The 22,274-nt window shown below is 36.1% G+C and overlaps 1 protein-coding gene across 5 annotated transcripts; it reads right to left on the bottom strand.

The window, feature by feature from the left end:
• Positions 1-83: 83 nt before the first annotated feature.
• On the bottom strand, positions 84-22,084 carry Mctp (multiple C2 domain and transmembrane region protein). 5 transcript variants are annotated; one of them, XM_066286476.1, is made up of 16 exons: positions 21,839-22,084; positions 19,163-19,359; positions 18,699-18,831; positions 8,565-8,671; positions 8,270-8,387; positions 7,054-7,223; positions 6,752-6,916; positions 6,548-6,699; positions 6,338-6,493; positions 4,371-4,557; positions 4,044-4,317; positions 3,601-3,883; positions 2,987-3,200; positions 2,815-2,927; positions 2,529-2,736; positions 84-1,287 (listed from the first exon to the last, which is right to left on the bottom strand). In XM_066286476.1, exons 1-16 carry the CDS (start codon positions 21,870-21,872, stop codon positions 1,126-1,128), a joined length of 2,673 nt encoding a protein of 890 aa, XP_066142573.1. In that variant the 5' UTR covers positions 21,873-22,084; the 3' UTR covers positions 84-1,125. The 5 variants fall into 5 exon arrangements, with proteins under 5 accessions (XP_066142573.1, XP_066142571.1, XP_066142572.1 ...); XM_066286474.1 differs by lacking the exon at positions 21,839-22,084 and adding an exon at positions 20,603-20,978; XM_066286475.1 differs by lacking the exon at positions 21,839-22,084 and adding an exon at positions 20,603-20,978 and having other exon boundaries at positions 84-1,212.
• Between the last annotated feature and the right edge of the window lie 190 nt (positions 22,085-22,274).

Raw genomic sequence — 22,274 nt, 5'->3', positions numbered from 1 at the left:
CGAGCATATTTTATGGGAACGATAATTAGAAAACAGGATAATGGTTTTGGAAAAAACACAAATTGTACAAAAAAAATCCGCTGCATTTTTTTAAATCTTTATTTAATTAATAAAAATCTTATACAATAAAACAACATCGATATCACTTTTATAATAATAATTGGCAAACAATTGAGACGTCACGCTGTGCAAGAATTAGTGAGTCAATGATTAAACTGTTGGAAAATTTTTAAAGATGCGAACTCAAAACTTACGGCCACACCTGTTACAACTTCGGATATGAAAAAACATTGTTTTTGTAATTAGTAAAAAGAGAAAAATTTCGGTGCAAGATTTTCATAGAATGCTAAAGTTATTCTAAAGAGAGCACCATTGACATACATGATAAATTTGTTCTCCATTTAACTATACGATGAAAGGTAAATTTAAAAAAGGGTAGCAAAATATTTATGATCAGGACACCTTTATCAAGACTTTCTAAATACTATAAGAGCAAAATTGAAAGCTGCAATTGCTTCTCTGTAGTTAGGTATTTAAGGTACAACGTAACGTAATAATGATTAAAGCTTTCTTTAATTTAAATATAAAACCCTAGGTACTTAAGTAATAATTCGTAATTACGATTCGTGAGATGTACCTATTTTGAATTATTATGTAGACGTTGAGGTACATTGAATTTTACATCGGGCAAGATAATAGTATGTACTTGTATAATTAAACTCACTACCAAATTAAACACTAAACTAACATCTCGATTTTTCAGACTATAATTTAAAACTTAATAGTTGAATATGAACCCGAATCTACAAATCACCGAAAGACTAGGTACTTAAATAGGTTTATCACAAAATAAAACGATTTCTCAATATGGTGAATAACTTTGGAAGAGTTCCGATTAACACTCATATTTAGAAACCCGCTCAAAATCAATTCTAGGACATGAAAAAATTGACATCCCTTTTAACCAACTTAGAAACCTTCAACATTAAGGAGCAGCTATCTCAAGGCGGCTCAATACTCAAAACACAACCTTAAAAAAAGTACAAACTAATCAGACTTTTCAACGCTTCTGTGAAATCTCACTTTCCATTCGGATTTGAGCCCGCTCAGCACCCTTTGGTGCCACTAGGAGGATTTGTGCTTCTTCCGTTGCTGCGGCCGGCGCTGATCGCTATCGGGCGAGGTCAGCAGCTTCAAATCCTTGTAGTCCAACTGCAAGTACCATCGTATCACTGATAAGCGTCCCAGGTGGGTAGACAGGCCGACGCCCAATAATTTTATGTATTGCTGTTGGGTGTCATGAGAACGAACTTTGATTATTCGTTTTGAGAAGAGCGATTGTTACCCTTGTTAGTAGTTGACAGTGTGGTACTAGTCCACGCCTCTTGATTAGATTGGACAGGTGACACACCCACAGTGATTTAAAATTATTGGACAGAGTATATGATGATGAAGATGAACAATGATTGTGAAATGACATTGAACCAAGACAATCAATATAGACTTAACCCTAATAAAATTATCAAGCGATAAATAGCAACACTGCGCTTTGTTTTTAATTTTTGAGAGTTTGAGAATTTAACAAGCCTCGATTCAGAATTATGACTGATAAAGACCCTGCGAAATACAAACAAATTATTAATTGAAATTTATAATTTCTTCTCAGCTTTGAAATTAAAGAATAAGCACCAAACCCTATACTTCGGATATGATCTAATATATTAATTATTTAAATATAAAACGGTTAATTGACCTCTAATTTACATTGTAAAATGTGACCGCTTCGAAATTGAAATTTGTGAGTAATCCCGTAATGGCACCAATCGTACTAAAGGTCTAAAATTTTCTACTAAAATCCACGTTTGAAATTCGATGGAGATATATATTTTCCATAGGCCCTAGGCATCTCTCTACATTTTCACCTCATAAATCTGATTTTGCAACAAAAAAACATGAAAAATTGGGGACAGATGTTTGAAATCCTGACGCCATTGAATATCAATAGGAATTGGAAACTGCACGAATATGAAACGTGCCCTATTTCAATTTTTTACTGATTGATTGTATTTAGTTTTTTGCACATTATTAAATCATTTAAATTTTCAACAAATTCGCAAGGCGGTAATTCACCAGGAATCTGTGACAAAATATAAAAATGCATTGATCGAATGCAGCTTAACTTTAGACACAAAAATATTTAAAATAACAAATATTATGTTTGAAGTCTAATAATTCCATTAGACGTTCATAGACCGTTAAGATAGCGCCTTCACCATTGGCGAAGGCGCTCTCTTAATTTTGTTATAAATCTATCTAACCAATAATAACATTATATAAAAACTAATGAAATGGTGAAAACACCGTCTAAATGAACATTTAATAATTTTGTTCCAGAAACTCTCAATCTACTTATTACACTGCAATAACACATAAAGCATGATAAATGAAAAACTGCTACTCGTAATAAATGAAACTATAAGACACGCAAGGATTTACGTGATTACACTAATTATCGAACCGACACTTACCAGCATTTCGTCGTCCGGAATCCGCGACAGCAAATCCAAAATTTCGTTGTTTGGAACCACATGCGGCCTGAAAATCCTGCGCAGAAACTTATTGGAGGCCCACATCATCAAAAGGTAGCGAATGGGAATCAGGTACAAGAGGAAAGTGGCAGAAGTCAGCAAGACTATAGCGATCCATGAGAGATATGGGACAGTAAAGTTGAACATACTATAAATTTTTACTTTTAGTTACATTGTAAACTTTTGAACGGAATTACAGCTTAATTTTCTATTAATTTCAAATTACTTTTTTACGCTTTCCAAAAGAGAGGCAATTTTTCCAATAGCATTCTGAACTCCTTGCGTTACATCCTGGATGGCTTGCAATCGCTCTTTCAAACTCTTCTTCTCTTCTTTTTCCTTGTAAAAAATCGCACATATATTGGCAAATCTTAATCGAGTATCGCTATAAATTTTACTTTATCATCTTCATCTTCTTCTTCGATATCTGAATCAGCGATTTCGTCCCATGGCACAGGCGCAGGACCAGCCAAATGCCTGATAAAGTACTGTTTTAAGAAGATGAGTAGACCCGCCACTGGAAGCATCCAGGGTTGAAAATAGTAGCACAGAATGAGCCACAAAACCAAGGCAGTGAAGCTTTGGAATTTCGATTCCCATTCGAAACAATCTCTAAAATGAATTTTAATTGTATACACAAGATTAAAGAGCCATTAATTTTAAAGAGAAAACCACTAATAGAGAGTTTTAAGTTCGAATACCATCTCTCTGGAAAAAATTTTAATTGAAATTGGAATTCTCTTTCCCTAATTTTGAGAAAATATTCTTGACAATGGTGAAGGAGATGTTTCAGATTCTTGAGATCTGGTAAAAGAACGCGACGTACTATTTTTGACATTTTAATGCATATATGAGGTTAAACAGAATCGTATAACCTCACTCCTACTTTAAAAAAATAAGATGTAATTAAGACTCCTGCACCATTGTCAATAAAATATTATTGACAAAAACAAAGGAAATATGTTCGGTTCTTGCATCTGAATATTGATATAACTATGTGGTTCGGACTTACTGGACAAATTTTCCAATCTCCAAAAAAAGCATGACAAACACCTTTAACCTCAGCACGTTCCGAACAAAGACCTGCCGTTTAAACTTAATTTCGGTTTGCATAAATTTCTCCTCTTTGGGGTTCAGGGTGCGTATACAGGCCCGAATCGGATTCCACACCAAGTTCATCTCCAGCAGAATTTGTGGAGAGTTGCCCTTGGCGCGACTGCGCAGCTTCTTGTCCTTCAGGGCGTACCATCGTTTTTCACCGTTACGTATTCGTAGAAGAGGTACCGCTACTTTACCTAAAAAAAAAAACAAATTATTTGTTTTATTTTAAGAGTCAATAGGTCAACTTACTGACAATTTTATCTACAAAAAAATTTAGCCCCACTTCAAAATTACCAAAAAAAATTATCTATTCACCCTTAGAGATAAATTTGTCGTAATCCTGGTGAAACTTACCTAAAAACTCCACTTTATGATCTCGATCCTCATCGAAAACAATTATATCTAACACACTATTGATATCCTTGACGTTAAAAGTGAATATCTTATTCCAATGTGGGGTGAGAGTTTTGTATTCGGTTTGGGTTTGAAGCCGAGCATTCCCCAGCTCTAGTACGCAGAAGGGATCGCTTTTGCCCCCGATATCCGCGGAGGCCAGTCCTGAAGCCCGGAAAACCTTGACTGTGAGGTGTCCCACGTCTTTCAGATTATGGAAAGTCCGGTGCCACAGCTGAAAGTTGGGGATTATTTTTTGTGTTTTTTCTGGAAAATTAAGCTGGTTACATATCGATTCAGGATATTCTGCTTTTCCCTATAGTTTTCTTCATAGGTGGTTAAATCGGAGATGGTTTCCGAGGCTGTAGTTCCGCTGATGGTTAGCAAAAGATGGAGGGAGCCTGCGCCGTCTTCCAGTTCTTGCCATAAATTATAAGTTCGCTCCCTCTCCATTTCCATTAAATTAATAACGCATCTGAAATAGAAAGGTGCTATTTACGTCCTGGAATTATTAAATCGCATAGATAACTACTAATATCCATTTATAAATTAGCATTAATCATGTCAAGCATTAGATGATAATGATCTTATTATGAATATTGTGGTACCATTAAAATTTCCCCTCATTTAATTTGATACTCTCCATTAGGAATAGCGTGTGTTTTGCAAATTAAATAAGGTCAAATGTTCAAGCAATTAGACTTTGGCAACGATCTTCAGGAGAACGAGATATTTTTAATTCAGTCAAGTGAAAAGTTCTGAAAATGGCACAAACGCATTTAATTCAAATGATTTTGCGATTTCATCTTCAATGATGGCAACACAGCATTGATCAGTTGTCAATACAAAAAAATTAGTTTGATGCAAGTGTGGCAAAAACAGAAAATGATATTATTTAGTTATATAAAGTTATTAAGTCGTGAACGTGCTTATGAATTTTTATGATAGGTAATTCATCACAGATCCGGTACAAAATAAATTTGATACAATTTGAGCACTTCTAAATAGTCCAACTTGATAAAAGTATAGAAGATATTCGATGCGGTAACCGGTAAGAAGTACAACACCATGTAGTGGTTCTGATGGAAAATCAGGAACTGAAGTAAAGTTGGAAAAATAAAAATCAGGGTACCACCTTGGTACTTCAATGCATTTCATCTTCTTTTCTTTAGGCCTTCAATTTCGTTCTTATCCTTTTATTTTTGGTAGCCTGTGTGGCTCAGTGACGAAATAAGATTTTTCACAGGCCCGAAAAGTAATAGTCAAAGGAAGATATTATTTTGACTCTGTCATTCATTGGTGTCTAAATTTAATCATTTTCCGACACGACATTCTTGGCAGCGATTCAACATCTTTACTGCTCTTTGCCACGCCACAAAAGGCCAATTACAGTTTTGTAAAGATGTTATTGATTACCTCACATAAACTTTATTTAAGTTGGTGTACCCAAAAAAAGACTGAAAAAAATACGATTTTCAGCTTATTTTAGCGTTGAATTTTTTGCAATAAAATGAAAGGGAAAACTAAAAAACTGTCGTTTCAAGTAAAAGTCGCGGAAAACAAATATATTTTAATATTTCATTCAAAATGGCAACACAGCGTTGTTCAATTGTAAGTCCGAAATAAAGGACCTATCTAACGGTGTTATGCGTCCCCCAAAGAAAAAAATTACATGCTGCGAGTGTGACAGAGAAAAAAATTAAGATGATTTTGAGCATTTGTTTTTACGACGTTGCCAATTATTCAACAATTAGGTAATTTAGAATAAAAACATTGTTAGATAATTTGCTGCTGATTTAGTGTGAACTTTTCATAACTAAAGACATTTTTCCTATTAATAACTACACAGGAGACCTGGTAATTAGTATTTCAATATTGTTTTGTACCATGAACTTGACAGAGCCACCCAAATTGCTTATAAATCGATTTTATTATTTGCGTCTAGCCAGGTTTTAAACTTAGAAAATGATAAGTTGCAGAGGTAAATAACGTGATAATTTACCTCGGGCGGAGAAATTCGTGAATGCTTTGCTCTGGTTTCTGCATTGCTATGCAAAATTATCTTTCCGGCTAAGTTACCAGCAGTTCGAAAATCGGGCCTAATCCAATTAAAATCAAATTTCCATTAATCTTGAAACATAATGAAATACTCTACATAACCTATTAAAGCAGGATTGTGATCTCATTTATAGCCAGCTTTATGACCACTAAATCCAGCATAAATAGCAAATTCTATCCAGTGCTTCAACACATACCTCCCAATAAAGTCATCCTTCGTCCTGTCCTTGTCCCACACAGTGATCTCCAATTGCTGATCACCGTCATCGTAAAGATGCAAATCCAGCTGTTCCAGCCAGCGTGGATTTAGAGACCTCCAGACGGTTTTACTCTTGTATTTTTCGTTACCTAACCTAATGGTATTTAGGTAAGCCAAAAAGATTTGGTTGAGCGAATGAGGGCTTTACCTAAACTTAACATAAGGGTCGGAAGTTCCCGTTTCAGGATCACAGGCTAAGAGGTTTTTGCCTTCTATGAGGACTATCGTCACTACTGAACTCCATATTTGAGATTTCAGTCGCTTGTTCACGTCTTGAACTCTACTATTCTTTTGGAAATACTGAAAAATGGTGAAATTTGACATTAAATTTGCAATTTCCCACAAAACTAACTTGTTCTTTATCTTCCTGAGTTTTCGGAAACAGGGTGGCTGAAATATAAATTTCGCCTAGACAAGTATCGGGCCTGGAAGGATCTTGCAAAGTCATCACCAGATCATTGTTCCTTCCCAAATCCAGGGTTGTCAAGTCCAAAAATGCTGACCCCATGAAGTCGTCCTGAGAAATAAAATCTCAGTCCAATTATCGCACATAAAACAGATAAGAGTCTTTATTGCAGTGGAAATAGAACTTCCATTGGGAAAATTCTCACTGACCTATTTTCCGAGAGTCGGCTTTGTGTTTTCGCGCCTTACCTGCAAGCCCCAGTCGTAATCGAACACTTTAATGGAAATTGGAAGAAATGGATCTTCGATCGGCACTGTGAAGCTCTCATCCCACATGGGATTCAGCTCCCGATATATGGTTCTTGACTTGTATATGAGACGGCCTCCTATTTTGAATTTCACATACGGATCGCTCAGCCCTAGATCAAATTGTAATCGAATCCATGGAAATCGAGAAAAATATGTCAAATTAACGATATAAAGTGAACCATTATATTTAGTCGAAGTAGTGTAAATTGTAATTTTGGAGTGTCGGGGAAATGTTTCAACTGAGCAGCCTTTTCAGCATCGCCTTCAGGTCAATAATTTCAGTAGAGAGCAATTACTAATAGAATTTTCCTATTATTTTCAAGGATTTCCAATTTTGTATTCCACTTATTACGTAAAATTACCCATTATTCAATGATGTCGTTAAAATATAGGGTGCTTGAAATAAATACCAGCAGAACCAATTACAATTTTCCTGCAAACTCCAAACATCAAAATCATTTATTATTTGTTGCCTTCCACTGCTTTAAAAGAAAATCAATTTTTTTAAACCTTATCTCACTTGGCAACGTTGCATATCTCAATTCACGAGAAATTATTTGGGAAAGCGCGAGATACTTCTTTGGGAACAAATACGATGCGAATGGTTGCCAATTCCCGAGTTAAGCCAAAATCACAGTATTTTGATTTTCATTAAATTTCCATCACAGTCAAATGAAGCGTCGTTGCCAATTTTCTTACTTCCTTTGCAACGGCGAATTTCATCTTCAATCGACAACGCTTCCTGCCAAAACAGATTTTTGTTACAACTTGACATGTCTTTAGAAAGAAATACCAAGCGAGGCGTTGCCATTCTTCTGCCGTAGTTAACGGTCTGAATTCTGATAAAGAGTCTAAACTTTATATCCATACGGAGCAATTTTTATATACCAAGCAACGTCGCATAACTAATAACAGTAGCGAATTATGACATTCTGGCGTGCGCCTTAAAAAAACAAAAGCCAAACGCGGGGTTGCCATTCCCTTTGCTCAATCAAAATTCGTGTACGAATTCATGGTTTGATGAACAAAATTAAGTGAGAAAAGTGTTGAAAACATAAAAAAATGTTGTTTTCACTTTTAAGGTATGCTAAACCTGATTAATTTACTCGGTTGTTGTTTTCAACGCATTTACACTGAGGTCATTTGTCTAACTTACCATTTTTGTCCATAGCTATCAGCCCGCGTCCTCTGCGTAAGAATATCCTGAGCTGGAAGAAGGAATGTTGCCGCAAGGCTGCCTCTCTTCTCCTTGTGATTTCATCACTAGAATTTGTCTAAAAAGAAAAAATCTCCCAATACCCCCTACGTCGCTCAAGCATTTGACACATTAAACCTCGACTCCTCTTTAAGCGTAAACGCAACATACTTCGCAATAAATTTAATGGAAAAATCTTGCTCTTTTCCATCACTTTTTTATGCGGATTATTAATGACACCAGCAAGAAAACTTACCGGCAGTAAATCGAGTCCTGCCACTGCTCCTGGCGCGGGAACGTGGGGTTTCGGAGAACCCCCCGGGGAGCTGGTGGTGTCACCGCAAGTTCGACTCAAAGGTGAATCTATTGAATACAAGAAATTCCAATTTATTAATAAGAGGAAGTAATGACAAACTGACTTTCCAACTTTCATAATATGAGGGAACGGAGAGGTAAATGGGTTCTTGTTAATAATATTATTGCATGCCGTTTGTAGTTTGCCGATGAGATTTCTGCACGTTAATGGTACATTTCGCAACTCGGTCAGTTGCTGCCACGTTCCAGTACAATTGGATATTTAATATTTATTGAAAAGTGCGTTTTTTCCTCATCAAGTGTTGAGCGTGCAGGCGCTGGGACGATTGCCAATATCGATTCCCATCAAAACTCAGGACGAGTCTTTTTTTAATGCCGCAATTAACCTTCTATCGGTAACGTAATTTATTTTGACATAAATGGTATCATCAGTCTGTGAGACTGACCTAAAAACATGGTTTTGTCGTGCGCTATGCCTTAATTTCGAAATTGTTGTAAATTTGTGTAAATTAAGACAATACAAGCTGTATATGTTTTCTTTTGGAAAACTAAACCAACTATAAAATTTAGAAAATCTCATACGTCGAAGGCCCATAAAAGTTTAACACTTTTGTATGAACATTTTTTTTTTATCTTGAGTTTTCGATTTATTATGAAAATTAAATTTTTACAGTTTTCAAAATTTTCCCAACATCTCAGCAAATGAGAGCAAGTTAGTAACACTATTTCGAATATTAACTAAATCCCAAGTTTGACACATTTTCTGTTTTGGTCCTATAAGTTGCAAGAAATTCTTGACGCTTTGTTGGTATTTGACTGGATTAATACGGGAGGACCACTCTGAGTTTTGCAGTCTCAGAGAAACTGTTTGTAATGGTAACCTTCACTATTGCACTTAACTTTATTGATTACAATATAATGACAGGTATAATTTGTGAGTTAGCATCTGAGCTGCGATGCGTGATCTTCGTGTTCAAGTCTCAAACCTAACTAGCTGTCTTCTCAAAGTCCATTCGCGTCGTTCCTTAACGAAAAACTAACAAAGGGTTCTAAATATTCCCAGAGTAATAAATTAGAACCTCAGGGTATCACCTAGACCAAACCTAAACAAAATTGATTATACTACGACTGGCTAACTAAATACATTCCAAAGTTCTTAAATTATCCTTAACTAAATCATGTTTGAATAGATCGATTGTCCTCAGATATTAACTTCAGGGATATTTGTATAATTCTTAACATTTTCTCTAATTTAACTAACCTCTTAGGTCTCACCGTTTAAGAAATAGCATTAGTATCCCATTGTATTTGGGACACTCTGAATGGGGCAAGTTGTAACGTCGGTTCCTCAGACTGTTCCACGTGTATGGTGAAAACTGTATGTATGCGATGGCCGATTTTTCGCGAGGAAACAGAGGTTTCTGGCGTGAGAAGATGCTGGGAGGGTGAATATACAACACTTGTCGGTCTCACATACCGTACGTTACCAACGGAAGGTTAAAAACCATTAATCAACATTCTAGAAATGTGGTCCCATTGGTTTACGCTACCCTCTGATGTTAATAAATTAAACTGGGCGCAGCAAAAGTGTTGGGACCCACATACACACACCCCTAATGATATCACTTTGTACGGGTGACACGCCAAGGCCAATTTCTCCCTTATTTTACCTGACATAGTTAATTTTATTAGACTATATGAAGTATAAATTTTCCCCACTGTATAAGCTTAGCAAGGGAATCGGACGGTTACTAAAAATTTAATCAAATAACTCGAGTTGGAGATCCGAAATTTGATCCCTCGTGTGCATTGAACGGATGAAATAGAGCTTGCTCTGGCAAATCTGACAAAATTGATACTGACAATAAGAGACCGAAAAATGGTAGTTTAGAATATGCATAGATGTTAAACGAATTTTTCAACCTCCTTCCTATCTTTTGTGAATTTCAGGGAATCGACAACACGTTGAATTCGTGATGTTTAATTAGTGATAATTCATTCTGCGCATTTTAATGACGTGTCTGTGATGTTATTATTCCAACAATTATTTCTCATTTGCTAGTCGCACTTTCTGACGAAAATTTGTCACACGGGAAGGTCAACTGCCTGCGGAAAGCAGACTTCCAAAGATGCATATAATAAATGGTCCCTTATAGAAACACCCATTAGGTGAACTTGGGAATCAATGGTGGCAGCATCTGTCGCACTTTCCCGGACCCGAATCGTCATGCGATTATGATATTTTTGGAAATCTTGGTGGTTTTCCGAATGTTTGCGCCTTAAGATCGATGTTGATTGAAAGGCTGGATTTCAATTTATTGGGGAGAGAGAGAGGGAGAGAGAGAGAGAGAGAGAGAGACAGACAGACAGACAGACAGGCAGACAGAGAGAAAGAGAGAAAGAGAGAGAGAGAGAGACAGAGAGAGAGAGAGAGGGAGAAAGACAGACAGACAGAGAGAAAGAGAGAGAGAAAGACAGACAGGCAGAGAGAAAGAGAGAGAGAGACAGGGAGACAGAGAGAGAGAGAGAGACAGGCAGGCAGAGAGAAAGAGAGAGAGACAGAGAGAGAGAAATGTTAACCTTATAAAGAGGAAGGAATATATTAAATTCCTAGACTTTACTCCACGAACATTAAAGTGTTTTTATTCCATACTTATACCATTTAATTGCATAATTATAATGCAAGCATAAAATTATTATTGAAACTTAGTTATACCTTAATAGATGCTAGCAGTAATTGTTTCCAAAATTTACAGAAAAGTGTCACTTTGAAGTTGAGGACACAGTGAAATGCTGCCTCAACAAAGGTTTCTAAAATTCTTAGGATTCATCGGAGCATAAGAAGGCACAAGTTTATGGTGCAATAAGGAATAATGGAGAAAGCATTTTCATTTAAATTCGAAGATTTTTGAACTTATTCGACTAAAAATCTAAATAGCGCAGCAGTTATTTCGATCGGTACCAACTCGATCAAACCTTCCTGTTTCAAAAAGGGTTTTAACCCGCCCTATTTCTATCTACGTACCATTTTTGACGCTTTTCCCAATGCTATTGTTGTCACAATTGTTAACAAACGAATACGTCACTGAGTGCATTTTTCGTAAATCTAATGAAAATTCGCAAACACACGAAAGTTCTTCGGCGCAAACGAGCGAAACTAAAGCAGTTCCGACATTCACTAGTACTACCAAAGTTTAATAACGCTAATTGTGATAGATAAAAAATCGATGGACAATTTGTTCGTAAATACATACAAATGCTCTTAAGCAATTAGAAAATTCCGCCGTCGAGGATTTTTTTATGGATTAAATGTGGAATGAGCCCAGCGACTTAGTTTAAAGTGTACTTGCTGTGTGTACTATAGGAATTCCATTTTTCCTAATAATATAATAGTTAATTTAGCAAGTTCATAAAAGTTCATAACATTATGACCTATACAGGGTGTCTGCTAAATGATGGCATCAATTTCAAGGAGTGATTCTTCGTCACCTTTAATGAAAAAAAGTCCTAATAAACGTATGTCCGAACTTGCTTCCTTTTCGTGACACGCAGTGTCAAAATATTTTTTTTTATTTTTCAGAGATACTGTCAAACATAAAGGCAATATCTTGACGAAATTCTGTATTCAGGGGTTTTCCGCGACGAGAAATTCAAATATGATATCGGTTTTTAGCGCAACATGTAGGGGACTATTACTAAATGTTTATCAATAAATTAATGTTTTAACGAAACGATGTGCAAAGAAATTTTTTATCGTCGAAATCTTGAAAGCCATTGCTCTGAGAGTTTTCGACCAAGTATGCCACTATTGTTTAGAATTGACGGGGTGATGGGACGCAGTCTATTAGAAGTCACAACCCAGGGTCCTAAAACCGTTAGGGCAAATTTAACACAAGAACATTACTGCAGGTAGCGCCCCCTACGTTTGCTGTAAGACCGATGCCATATTTGACATTCACGTCTCGGGACATCGCTGGATGCCGAATTTCATCGCGATATTGCTTTTAAGTTTGAAAATATTTTCGAACTTAAAATTCGAAAATATTCGAAAAATCGAAAAAAAAAAAAATTTACACCCTGTTACACTTTAGCGAATCATTAAAGGACATACGTTGATTAGGACTTTTTTTCGTAAAATGTGACAAGCAATCGCCCTTTGAAATTAATTCTATCATTTAGTAGTAGACACCCTGCATACAGTGGCTCAGAGATAAAAATGACAAACCTTTATTGAAATCACTATTTATCAATACATTTTCATTCACTCAACAGTAAACTAGGGTACAAAATTTTTAATATATTATGCTACTTCTGTTCTATAATATCCACAATTAAAAACGAAACAAAAAATTCTTACAAATTTGGTAAAAAGTTAAGTTCTGTTTCCTTTCAAAACGAATTTCAAAATTCAAATGATACATTTCTCTTTTAATCGTTTTTGTAATAAATTAATATTGAATTGGTAACCCTTTAGTTAAGATAACTTGGCGAAGACGTTTTAGGATCGATTCTAATGGAATCATGGGAAATTTTCTCCCATTCTTGGAGAAGAGCTCGTTTTAACTGGTCTCTATTGGGAATCTCATATTTCATAATTTCCGTTTCTAATTTAGGTCAAAGATTTTCTCTGACATCAAACGCCGGATGAGCGAGGTGGGGTTTTTATTACATGTGGTCAGTTGTACAAACGCCACTCTTTCAGAAATTGGACGCCATGCTACGGATCGTTGTCCTGATAGAAAACAAAGTCGTTAGAAATGTTCAGTTTTTCTGGGTTGTTTGTTTTGGAGGGTTGGGTTGTAAATTTTGCCGTAATGTGTGTAAATAAACGCGCTTGTCCATAATGTCATCGATGAAATCAAGCTTTCCTGTCCCAACGCTGGACGTACAGCCCCAAGCCGTCACACTCCCTCTTCCGTGTTTAACAGTCGCTCTTAAATTTGGTTTCTTTAGCGCTTCATCGAGTTTTCTCCAGACTCAAACCACTTCCATCCAATCCAAGGAGGTTGAATTTACTTTCATTTGTAAATAAAACCCTTTTCCAGAACTGGTCCTCTTTATCCACATACTCTTTGACAAATTGTACTCTGGTTTTTTGGTTCTTCAAACTAATGAACGACTTTTTTCTAGATACTCCTCAATGGAAATATTGTTTTCGCAAAACTATTCTTATGGTTTCTGGATTCACTGATTTTCGTAAATACTTTCCAACTTCTATGGCCAGTTTGGAGGCACTTATTCGAAAATGTGTTTTTACATATCGCACAATCCACCATACTTTTGGCATCGGTAAAAATTTTTCTTGGATTTTTCTTATCTTATTTCTTAACCTTCTCTCACTTTTAAACTTTTCTATGATGTGTTGTATTGTTGCCGGACTTGTTTGTAGAATATCGGCGATTGCCCCCATAGACTTACCTTGTTTACAATGATTAATTACTACCTCACGTTCTCTCACAGTGGTACATCTTTCCATGTCGATTTTGAACTAAATTCTAACAAATAACAATGCGAGACAACAAAAATTATTCATTCTTTCCATTTTTGAAGATTTTTTTCATTCGCAAATATTCTATTATCATAAAATTAACCTATATCATTTTAATTTTGGGATTCGTTTTGAAAGCGAATAGAACTCAATTGTTGTCCTACCTTTGTAAGAATTTTTTTGTTTTTATTTTTAATCGCGGATTTTATGGAAGAGATGTAGCATAACATTTTAAAATTATTGTGTCCTGGTTTATTATGAAGTAAATGAAGATTTATTAATAAAGAGTAATTTTAATACAAATGTGTCATTTTCACTTTGAGCCCCTGTAGATATATTGCGATACGTTGAAAAGAGAGCACCCCGTAAAAATGGTTTGATTTAACTAATTTTTGGTACGAAAGATTATTATATTAATATAAGTACGTCGTTTAAAAAAAAATTAATTCGATTGTCAAAACTCGAAACAAAATTAATAATATTTCAACATTCCATCCAAAAACATAATCTGTGCTCTATTGAGAGACCTCATTCCAGGATATCTGCATGGCCTTACAGAGCGCCTCTACGGTTTGTAGGGGATGACGTAAATTTTGTAACTTTTTACCCACAACATCCCAGACCAGTTCGATTGGTGATAAGTCTGGCAATCGCAGTAGCCAAAGTGATACACATTCTCTTGGAAGAAATACATAGTAACCCGAACCACATGTGGTCATGCATAATCTTGTTGAAACACTGGATTGCGAAGTGTTCTGAGATAGGCCAGACGACGCTGCTTCAAGACATGTTGGACGGTCATGCAGCCTCTGCTGAAGACCTACTGTGAGCTATAGCACCCCACACCATTATATACAATCTGATGTATCTCGTCGCCTTCTCACTTCTCCCCGACCATCATCCTCACACACAATTTGGATTTATCGCTCAAGATCACAGCATCCCGTTCCATGTCACGTTGCACCCGTCCTCCGTTCCATTGCAATCGATTTTGTCGATGAAGCAAGCTAAGAGGTGACACAAAATGGGGCAAATGGTTCATATCCTACTGGGTCGTCCACGCTCAGCGACGCTCTGGTCTGCCAGCGTCCTCGACAAGAGGGTCTTCTCTCTTAATTTTAGAAGTCTAAAACTTTGGAATTCTGTGCTTCCTGGACACTTTCCTGAACCTCTCCCTCTTTGTGACTGGCCTTCCTGGAACCATGTGAGACAACAACGCACCAGGGAATGTCCGACCTCGTTCAGGGTTGTTTGGTTATTACACTTTTTACAACTAAAAAATGTGCAAAACACCTGAAAGCGCAAAAACGAATGCGAGAATACAGTTCAAAAACTAATTGTTTTTACGTGTTAAAAATTATATCATTCAAATTGCTTTTACTAGGTATTTGTTTTTTTTTTGTGTCACCGAGTATATACCCTACTCGTGGTGTAGCACAAATTTAAATCATTGGGCCTAAAATTGTTCTGTCGCCAGTTAATAATTACTGTTCGCTAATCGCCAACAGGTGTTTTGACCTATTAAAAATTTAGATCAAGTTCAATAGCAGAATTTTACGTAATCCAACCTTGGAGAGGTGATAACGAACAATATCAACCTTCGAAATTCAATTTGTTTACATTATACGGAAGAGCATCGACACATTATTATACGAGTAATAATATGGGTTGATTATGCAGTGCAGGGGCGTACACGTAGGGCAAAAATGGGCATGCGGAAGGTCGAAACTTGATAGTAGTGCTGTTTCGAACTCATGTTCGGGAGAGCTGATGCATGCCTTGTAAAAATTGAATTTTACAGTGAATATTTCAGGCAAATGCTTTTTGGGGCTTGTTGAGAAAATTCGTTATTGGCGTTTTATCAATGTGATAAAATAAATTCTGTTAAGTTACTACTTGAAGGGCATATTGTTAATGCATACAGTATTGCGAACTTGTAACATTTATTTATACTTCCGTTTAAATCGACGAAACAAATGCGCCATCCTGAACATACATCCTTTATTAAAGCACCTTTGTTTATCAGAGAAAAGGAATGTGTTATCTCTTCTTATATTTACTGGCGTAAACAAACAAATTATGTTTCTCTGCTGGTAAAAATTATTACAATTATTTATGTTTTCGTTTTTTTTTTAAAGAAAATTTTGCTTTTCAGTTCTTATGATCAACTCGAATATTACTTAGTGAATATTCCGTCACGGCTTAAAGTAAAACGTACAGTGGTGCCCTTAAGCCCAAGGTGATTAATTTTTATAAGAATAGTTTTAGGTAAGTCGAAATAGTCAGAAATTTAGAACTTCATAAATCGACAGTGTCACGAATCATCAAAAAGTTTGTTCGTGCCGGTAGTGTAATAACATTACAAAACAATGGTAGACCAAGAGGTCCTTCGAGCGATTGGACAGAAAGATTTGAAATATTGCGAAAAGAAGTCCTTTCCTATCTTCAACGAAAACCCTGGATGAAATCGACCAAGCAAGACAATCTGACCTTTCAAGTCGAACAATAAGCCGAAGACTGTGAAAATGCCAAATGATTGGAAAGGATCGTATATAGTGACGAGTTTAAGTTTAATTTATTTAGAAGTGATGGTGTGGTATACGTAAAGCGACCTAAAGGCTAGAGATTGGTTCCAAAATGCACTTGTGTCGTTGTGAAAAATGGCAGAGAATCTGTAATGGTGTGAGGGTGCTTTTCGTCATTTGGTATGAGTCCTCTACGCAAAATTAAAGGAAAGATTGACAAGTTTACATACAGGGACATTTTGATCAACGTTCGGGAACCCTATATAGACGAGGTCATGCCGCTTAAATTCACCTTTCAACGCGATAACAATGCGAAACATGCTTCCAAATTGGTCAAAGAGTAGTTAAAATAGCAAAAAATACTTGTTGTGAAGTGGTCGTCTCAAAGTCCTGATCTCGATCCAGTTGAGACCTTCTGGGAAATCGTGGATCAGAAAATTTTGAACCGAAAAGTTTAAAACGCCACGGAATTATTCGAATTACTGAATAACTACTAAAAACTGGATTAGAAATGGACCCGGCGATAATTGAAAAATTAATTAATTCTATGCCAAATAGAATCGCAGATATAATGAGGAATAAAGGATATTAGACTAAATATCGAAAATTTGTTTTATTGTTCATTGTTATAATTAACTATTTAAGCAAAACAATTTCATTGCAATAAGTTTGGCCAGCACAAAAGCACAATTTGTTTATACCAGTGAAGGTAAGAGGAGATTATATATCCCTTTCCTCTGATGAGTAAACGCAGTTCGTTAAAGAATGTATATACAGAGTGACGCATTTGTCCCTTCGATTGAGACAAAAATATAAATAAATTTGAAAAGTTGCAATAATTATGGCCAATGCTGAGTATCAGGAAATTCAAATAAACATAGGAGAGAATAGGATTTATTCAATAAGGATGTACTAGCGGCGTAATCCAAAATGGACGTTAATTTAGTAATACGGAGAGATACATTAATTTTTTAATGAACTCCATTAACATTAATTTTTTGACACCTGTCAAATGTTTTCACATTTCTTGCATCTGTCAAATTTACAATAAAGAATACGGCTTGTAAAAAGCATTTCCCTGCAGCCGGAATTGTTTGACGGAGGTTTGTGGTCCAGAAGCATCCGTCGCTAGTACTGTACTATGCGTAGTGCTTACCAAATCGTCATCTATTTCCAAATATCTGGCTATTTATTAAACTAAAAATGTGATCAATCTAAACATCTATAAGAAAGCAGACGTTTTCTTTATTTTTTCATTATTTAATATAACATAGACCAATGAAATTAAAGCAAAGCGTCGTGACTACCACTCGCCTGATTTACTATACATCCATCGTTTAAAGCTCGCTGCAAATCAAAAATAGAAAATTCGATTTCATTGTAGTTGACAAGATCGGAATTTCAATATTTCATATTAGAGGCGTAATTGATTTTATGTTGATCCCATTTTTCCAATTTTAATTCTACATTATAACAAAACATTAACACGTTGGATAAATTGAATAAATATTTCTCTTTCGCTGACCCGATTCCGGATGAACAAAGTGAAGTCGAAACGACTCAAAACATTAACGTTTAGGTCCTCGTTATTGAAGCTGAAATAAGACAATTCCACATCGAATTTGATTTTTTTTCAGGAATTTTGTGAGGGTTTCGTAGTTTTTTGATAAATTTTAAGAGCATTATTTCGATAAATTCTATAGGTTCGACCCACTTCATTTATCTTTTATTTATCATCCTTAAATAAAAACAAACGGACCAACAACCTTATTAATGTTTTAACGATATATCTACTACAGTCTTTAGAGCACAAGAAAAAAGAGTATTGGAAAAAGGAATTTGAGAGTGTTGCACACATCTTAAATATTCACTCCCCCCTCCCCTCATTTTAGTTCGTCTTTTTTCGAGGTTCCAAAGACGTGAGAGATTTGGTTCGAGCCCTCGGTAAACCGTAAATATTATTTTCACTTAGTTTTACCTGAGAATGGTGTGTAAGGTGTTATTTCCCAAAACAAAAAACAAAATAAAAGGAAGAATGGACAATATGTCAACATTCACTTACCAGTTCTGTGGTAAGCCCTGTGCCTCGGACTGGCAGTACTGGGGGTGCTGTGGTCACTAGAAAGATCAGCGGCGTAGTCGGAAGAGCCCCGACGTCCAGGAGATTTGTGACGTTTGCTGTGCCCCAACCGCGTCTGGAATACAAATGCCACACTACGGCTACATCATCAGCGACGCTTTTCCACGTGGTTATTTGTGTGGAGAATGGAAATGCGCATTTCCTCTAACCGTGCCGTTGCAAAATATCTCTGTGTTAAATATCCATCGTTCCTACTGTGTCTTTTGTGTGAAAGGGAGATAGAGGCAGAAGTTTGGAACAGGACACAAAAGAGGGACTTGGGACAAACAATGCGACAATAGGTGAACAGAATCGGACTTGTGACTTCACGGAATAGACACCAATCTGTTTTTGCACAACGGATTTCACAAATGACAGCATATATGACAGTTGGTTTTGGTGCTTACCCTTAATTGAGCAAAAAAACTGTGTGCTCTTTGATAGACGGAAATGTGGGAGTGCTCAGGAGGTGCTGCTGAGCGGGGTCTTACGTCAGGGGTCTCCCTAGGACTGCTCAGTTCTGATGCGGATTTGCTTAGGTGCTTGTTGACCAGGTGCGAGGTCGCGGAGATAGCGTCATAGTCACTTATTTCTAGGGCACGTTCTGAAAGAAATAGTAGGGCACAATTTTAGTTTGATGAAGTCGAATCCAGGTCTTGTGAACAGAAAAAATGCTCATTTTGCAATATTTTCCATAAATACATTGTTCAGAATATATAGGTAAAAAGTGACGCAAGGAAAATAGTCACTAGCAACTATAGAAGGAAAAACCATATGTATGAAAGAAAAAAATATGTATAACCCTGCGCCAATTTTAGAAGAATGGCACTTTCAGGATCTTTTTTGTTTATGAAGATAGGTCAAAAATTATCCCAAATACGAGCTCTCAAATAACGAAAAAATGTACTTTTCTGATGAGCAGTTTGTAGCATCGTGGCGGAAACTAACTTTTCTGTCTGTTTCTCTCACACACATAGTTTATGCTATTTCCAACTAACTCTGTTTATTGTCACTTTCCGGGGGAAATTGAGGGTTATTATTAAATTAAATAAATCTCATTGATACTATTGCGAATGATAGGACCTAAGTTCAAATATTAAAATTATACATTTAGGTACTTACAATGACAGCGAGAGCGATGATGCTACCAACAAGCCTGAACTGACCACTATCAGTTAACAACTTTTAACCGCAATATTCGCATAAATATCCATTTATTCATAACAAACACTCAATAGAAAGTTTTTCTAACAAATATTTTGATAGAAATTAAATTCAAAAACCACAATTCTATTAAAAATAAACTTAAAAACGAACAAGAACGTACTTTTTGCCAATACAAATAAATAAATGGAAAATTTCATAAATACAGATGTATTTCGGCCATCTCACGTGCTAGCGCATAACAAACTTTTTATCTTTCTTTACTACATTGCAGCGAAGCGAGATGGCATTATTCTGAAATTTGCCGCGACGGGACATTCACATCCATGATCAACTTAGAACAAAAGACGCGCTCCTTTCTTTTGTTCGTTGTATGTATATTTCGTTACACCTCGCGTTCACGTCAACGTAATTAATCCAATAGTTCGTACATTTCTTTATTTAAATTCCGTTGATTTGTTCACTGCTAATTAATTAGTACTCTATTCAATGGCAATTGAGTGTCCACTAGCCATTTAAAAAATCAAAAAACAGTTGTATTAAAAGTGTCTCAGGACTCATTCAGTATAACTCTCGTTCAGTGGAAATATCACTGGACTCCTTATTTGGACTCAATAATCCTCAATTATTCGCACTCACTGCTCTCAAGAAAGAACCGTTTTAGTTCACAAAACCGTCCCTACCTAAATAGTTGTTATTATCCTCCAAAAACTCGTACTTCTCCCCACACTTCAACCTCCTTCTCTTCTTCTTCTCGTTCATCCTCACCCTCTTATACCCGGATCGCTCTATCACCCTTTCCTTCTCATCCAACACGCACAGCAATAAACCGCAATAGAGGCACTCCTCGTGTTCTTTTCGCAATGGTACCGGCACACACGATTTGAACCAACCGTACTTCTTCGACGACTGCATTACAATAGTTTTAACGGTTTTTTGTGACCACGAAAGGTAATTATTTGCGGACCTTTGTCGTAGAAAACAATTTAGACAATTATAAGAGAGAATAAATTTAAAGGTGACACGCTGTTGACCATTAGCAAACCATTAATCAATGATGCGAGCTGGTACTGTCGGTCTTATATCGTTTGCGAATGAGGCCGTTCAGAGATCATTAGTATTTAGAAAAAAAATAGTTTTTTTTCTTTGATTGATTGCACGTAATAGGAAAATGATGAAGGTTGATTTTAATGAGTTGTTTTTAAATAGTAATATTGAGAAGCATGTGGCGAAAATCATGGATTTTTAAAGGGTTTCTCTTGGAAAGAAAATAGGGATGCTTTAATGAATAGGGATTCGAGGTCATGTTTCATTTGACCTCCAGCTTAATCTGGTGTACAAATACCCCAGTATATATAACTGTAAATTTGGAAAAGTTCATCTTGCGATGAAACACCCTTTTGACAGCGTCTATTAACTAGAAAAAAATTATAATTCCTATCAGTCGAATTATCACATTTATTAATCTCATTAATATGAAACCATAATTATTACCTGGAAAACTTTCAAAAAATATAAAAAAACTTATTGACCCGTAATCATTTAACTGGAGCAAAAAGCAATTACTTATTGAAGATTGTAGGTGTAAAGTTCATGCCAGTCATCTACTAGATTAATACGCAATATACATATAGTATAACTCGCTACTTCCTCTCTCCATATTGCAACATGAATGATTATTAATTCCACTATTATCTAACAGTCCAATATTGTTCCCAGTTCAATGAAATATATCATAAAAAGAGCAATGACGTACGAGGGTAATGGAATTCATTCATTTTGCATTCTGCTTGATCAATTTAATTAATAGACGTGGTTTTTTTGACACCGGAGAGTACTTAACAGCCACCGAAAGAAATAATTCAACACAATATAGCACACAATGGTAATATCCTTAATAAGCTAAAATTGATGCTTACTAGAACGTTGATCACAGTTATCAGACGGAATCATAATCGTATAAATCTATGTTATTTCTGCTAATCACAGCGAGGAGAAATCGCTGAAAGCCTGGACAGTCTGATCATCGCCCGCAATATCCACTTTCCACTCAGAACTATCCGGCTGATGAATCGGGTCATTTTCCGACGCTCCGTCTAAAGTGAGGTTATCCTTTGCCTCTCCAAAGAGCCTCAAACGGCTCCCACGACATGCCGTATTACACTGGCGCCTTTTGTCCTCTCCATTATCGATTTTCCCCCCAACAGGAAAAGAACCAAACGGGTGGCGAAAAAACCTACTTGGTTTCTATGTAATTATCCAGATTAGGATGTAGATTAGTTGGGTAAATCATATGCGTTTCTTGGAATTGCGAATGCCACGGATAGCGAAAGGAAAAAGGGTTTGCGTTTCAGT

This window comes from Euwallacea fornicatus, chromosome 10 (genome assembly GCF_040115645.1).
Source record: "Euwallacea fornicatus isolate EFF26 chromosome 10, ASM4011564v1, whole genome shotgun sequence".
In the NCBI taxonomy this organism is placed as follows: domain Eukaryota; kingdom Metazoa; phylum Arthropoda; class Insecta; order Coleoptera; family Curculionidae; genus Euwallacea; species Euwallacea fornicatus.
This window is presented reverse-complemented; position numbering and strand designations above follow the sequence as displayed.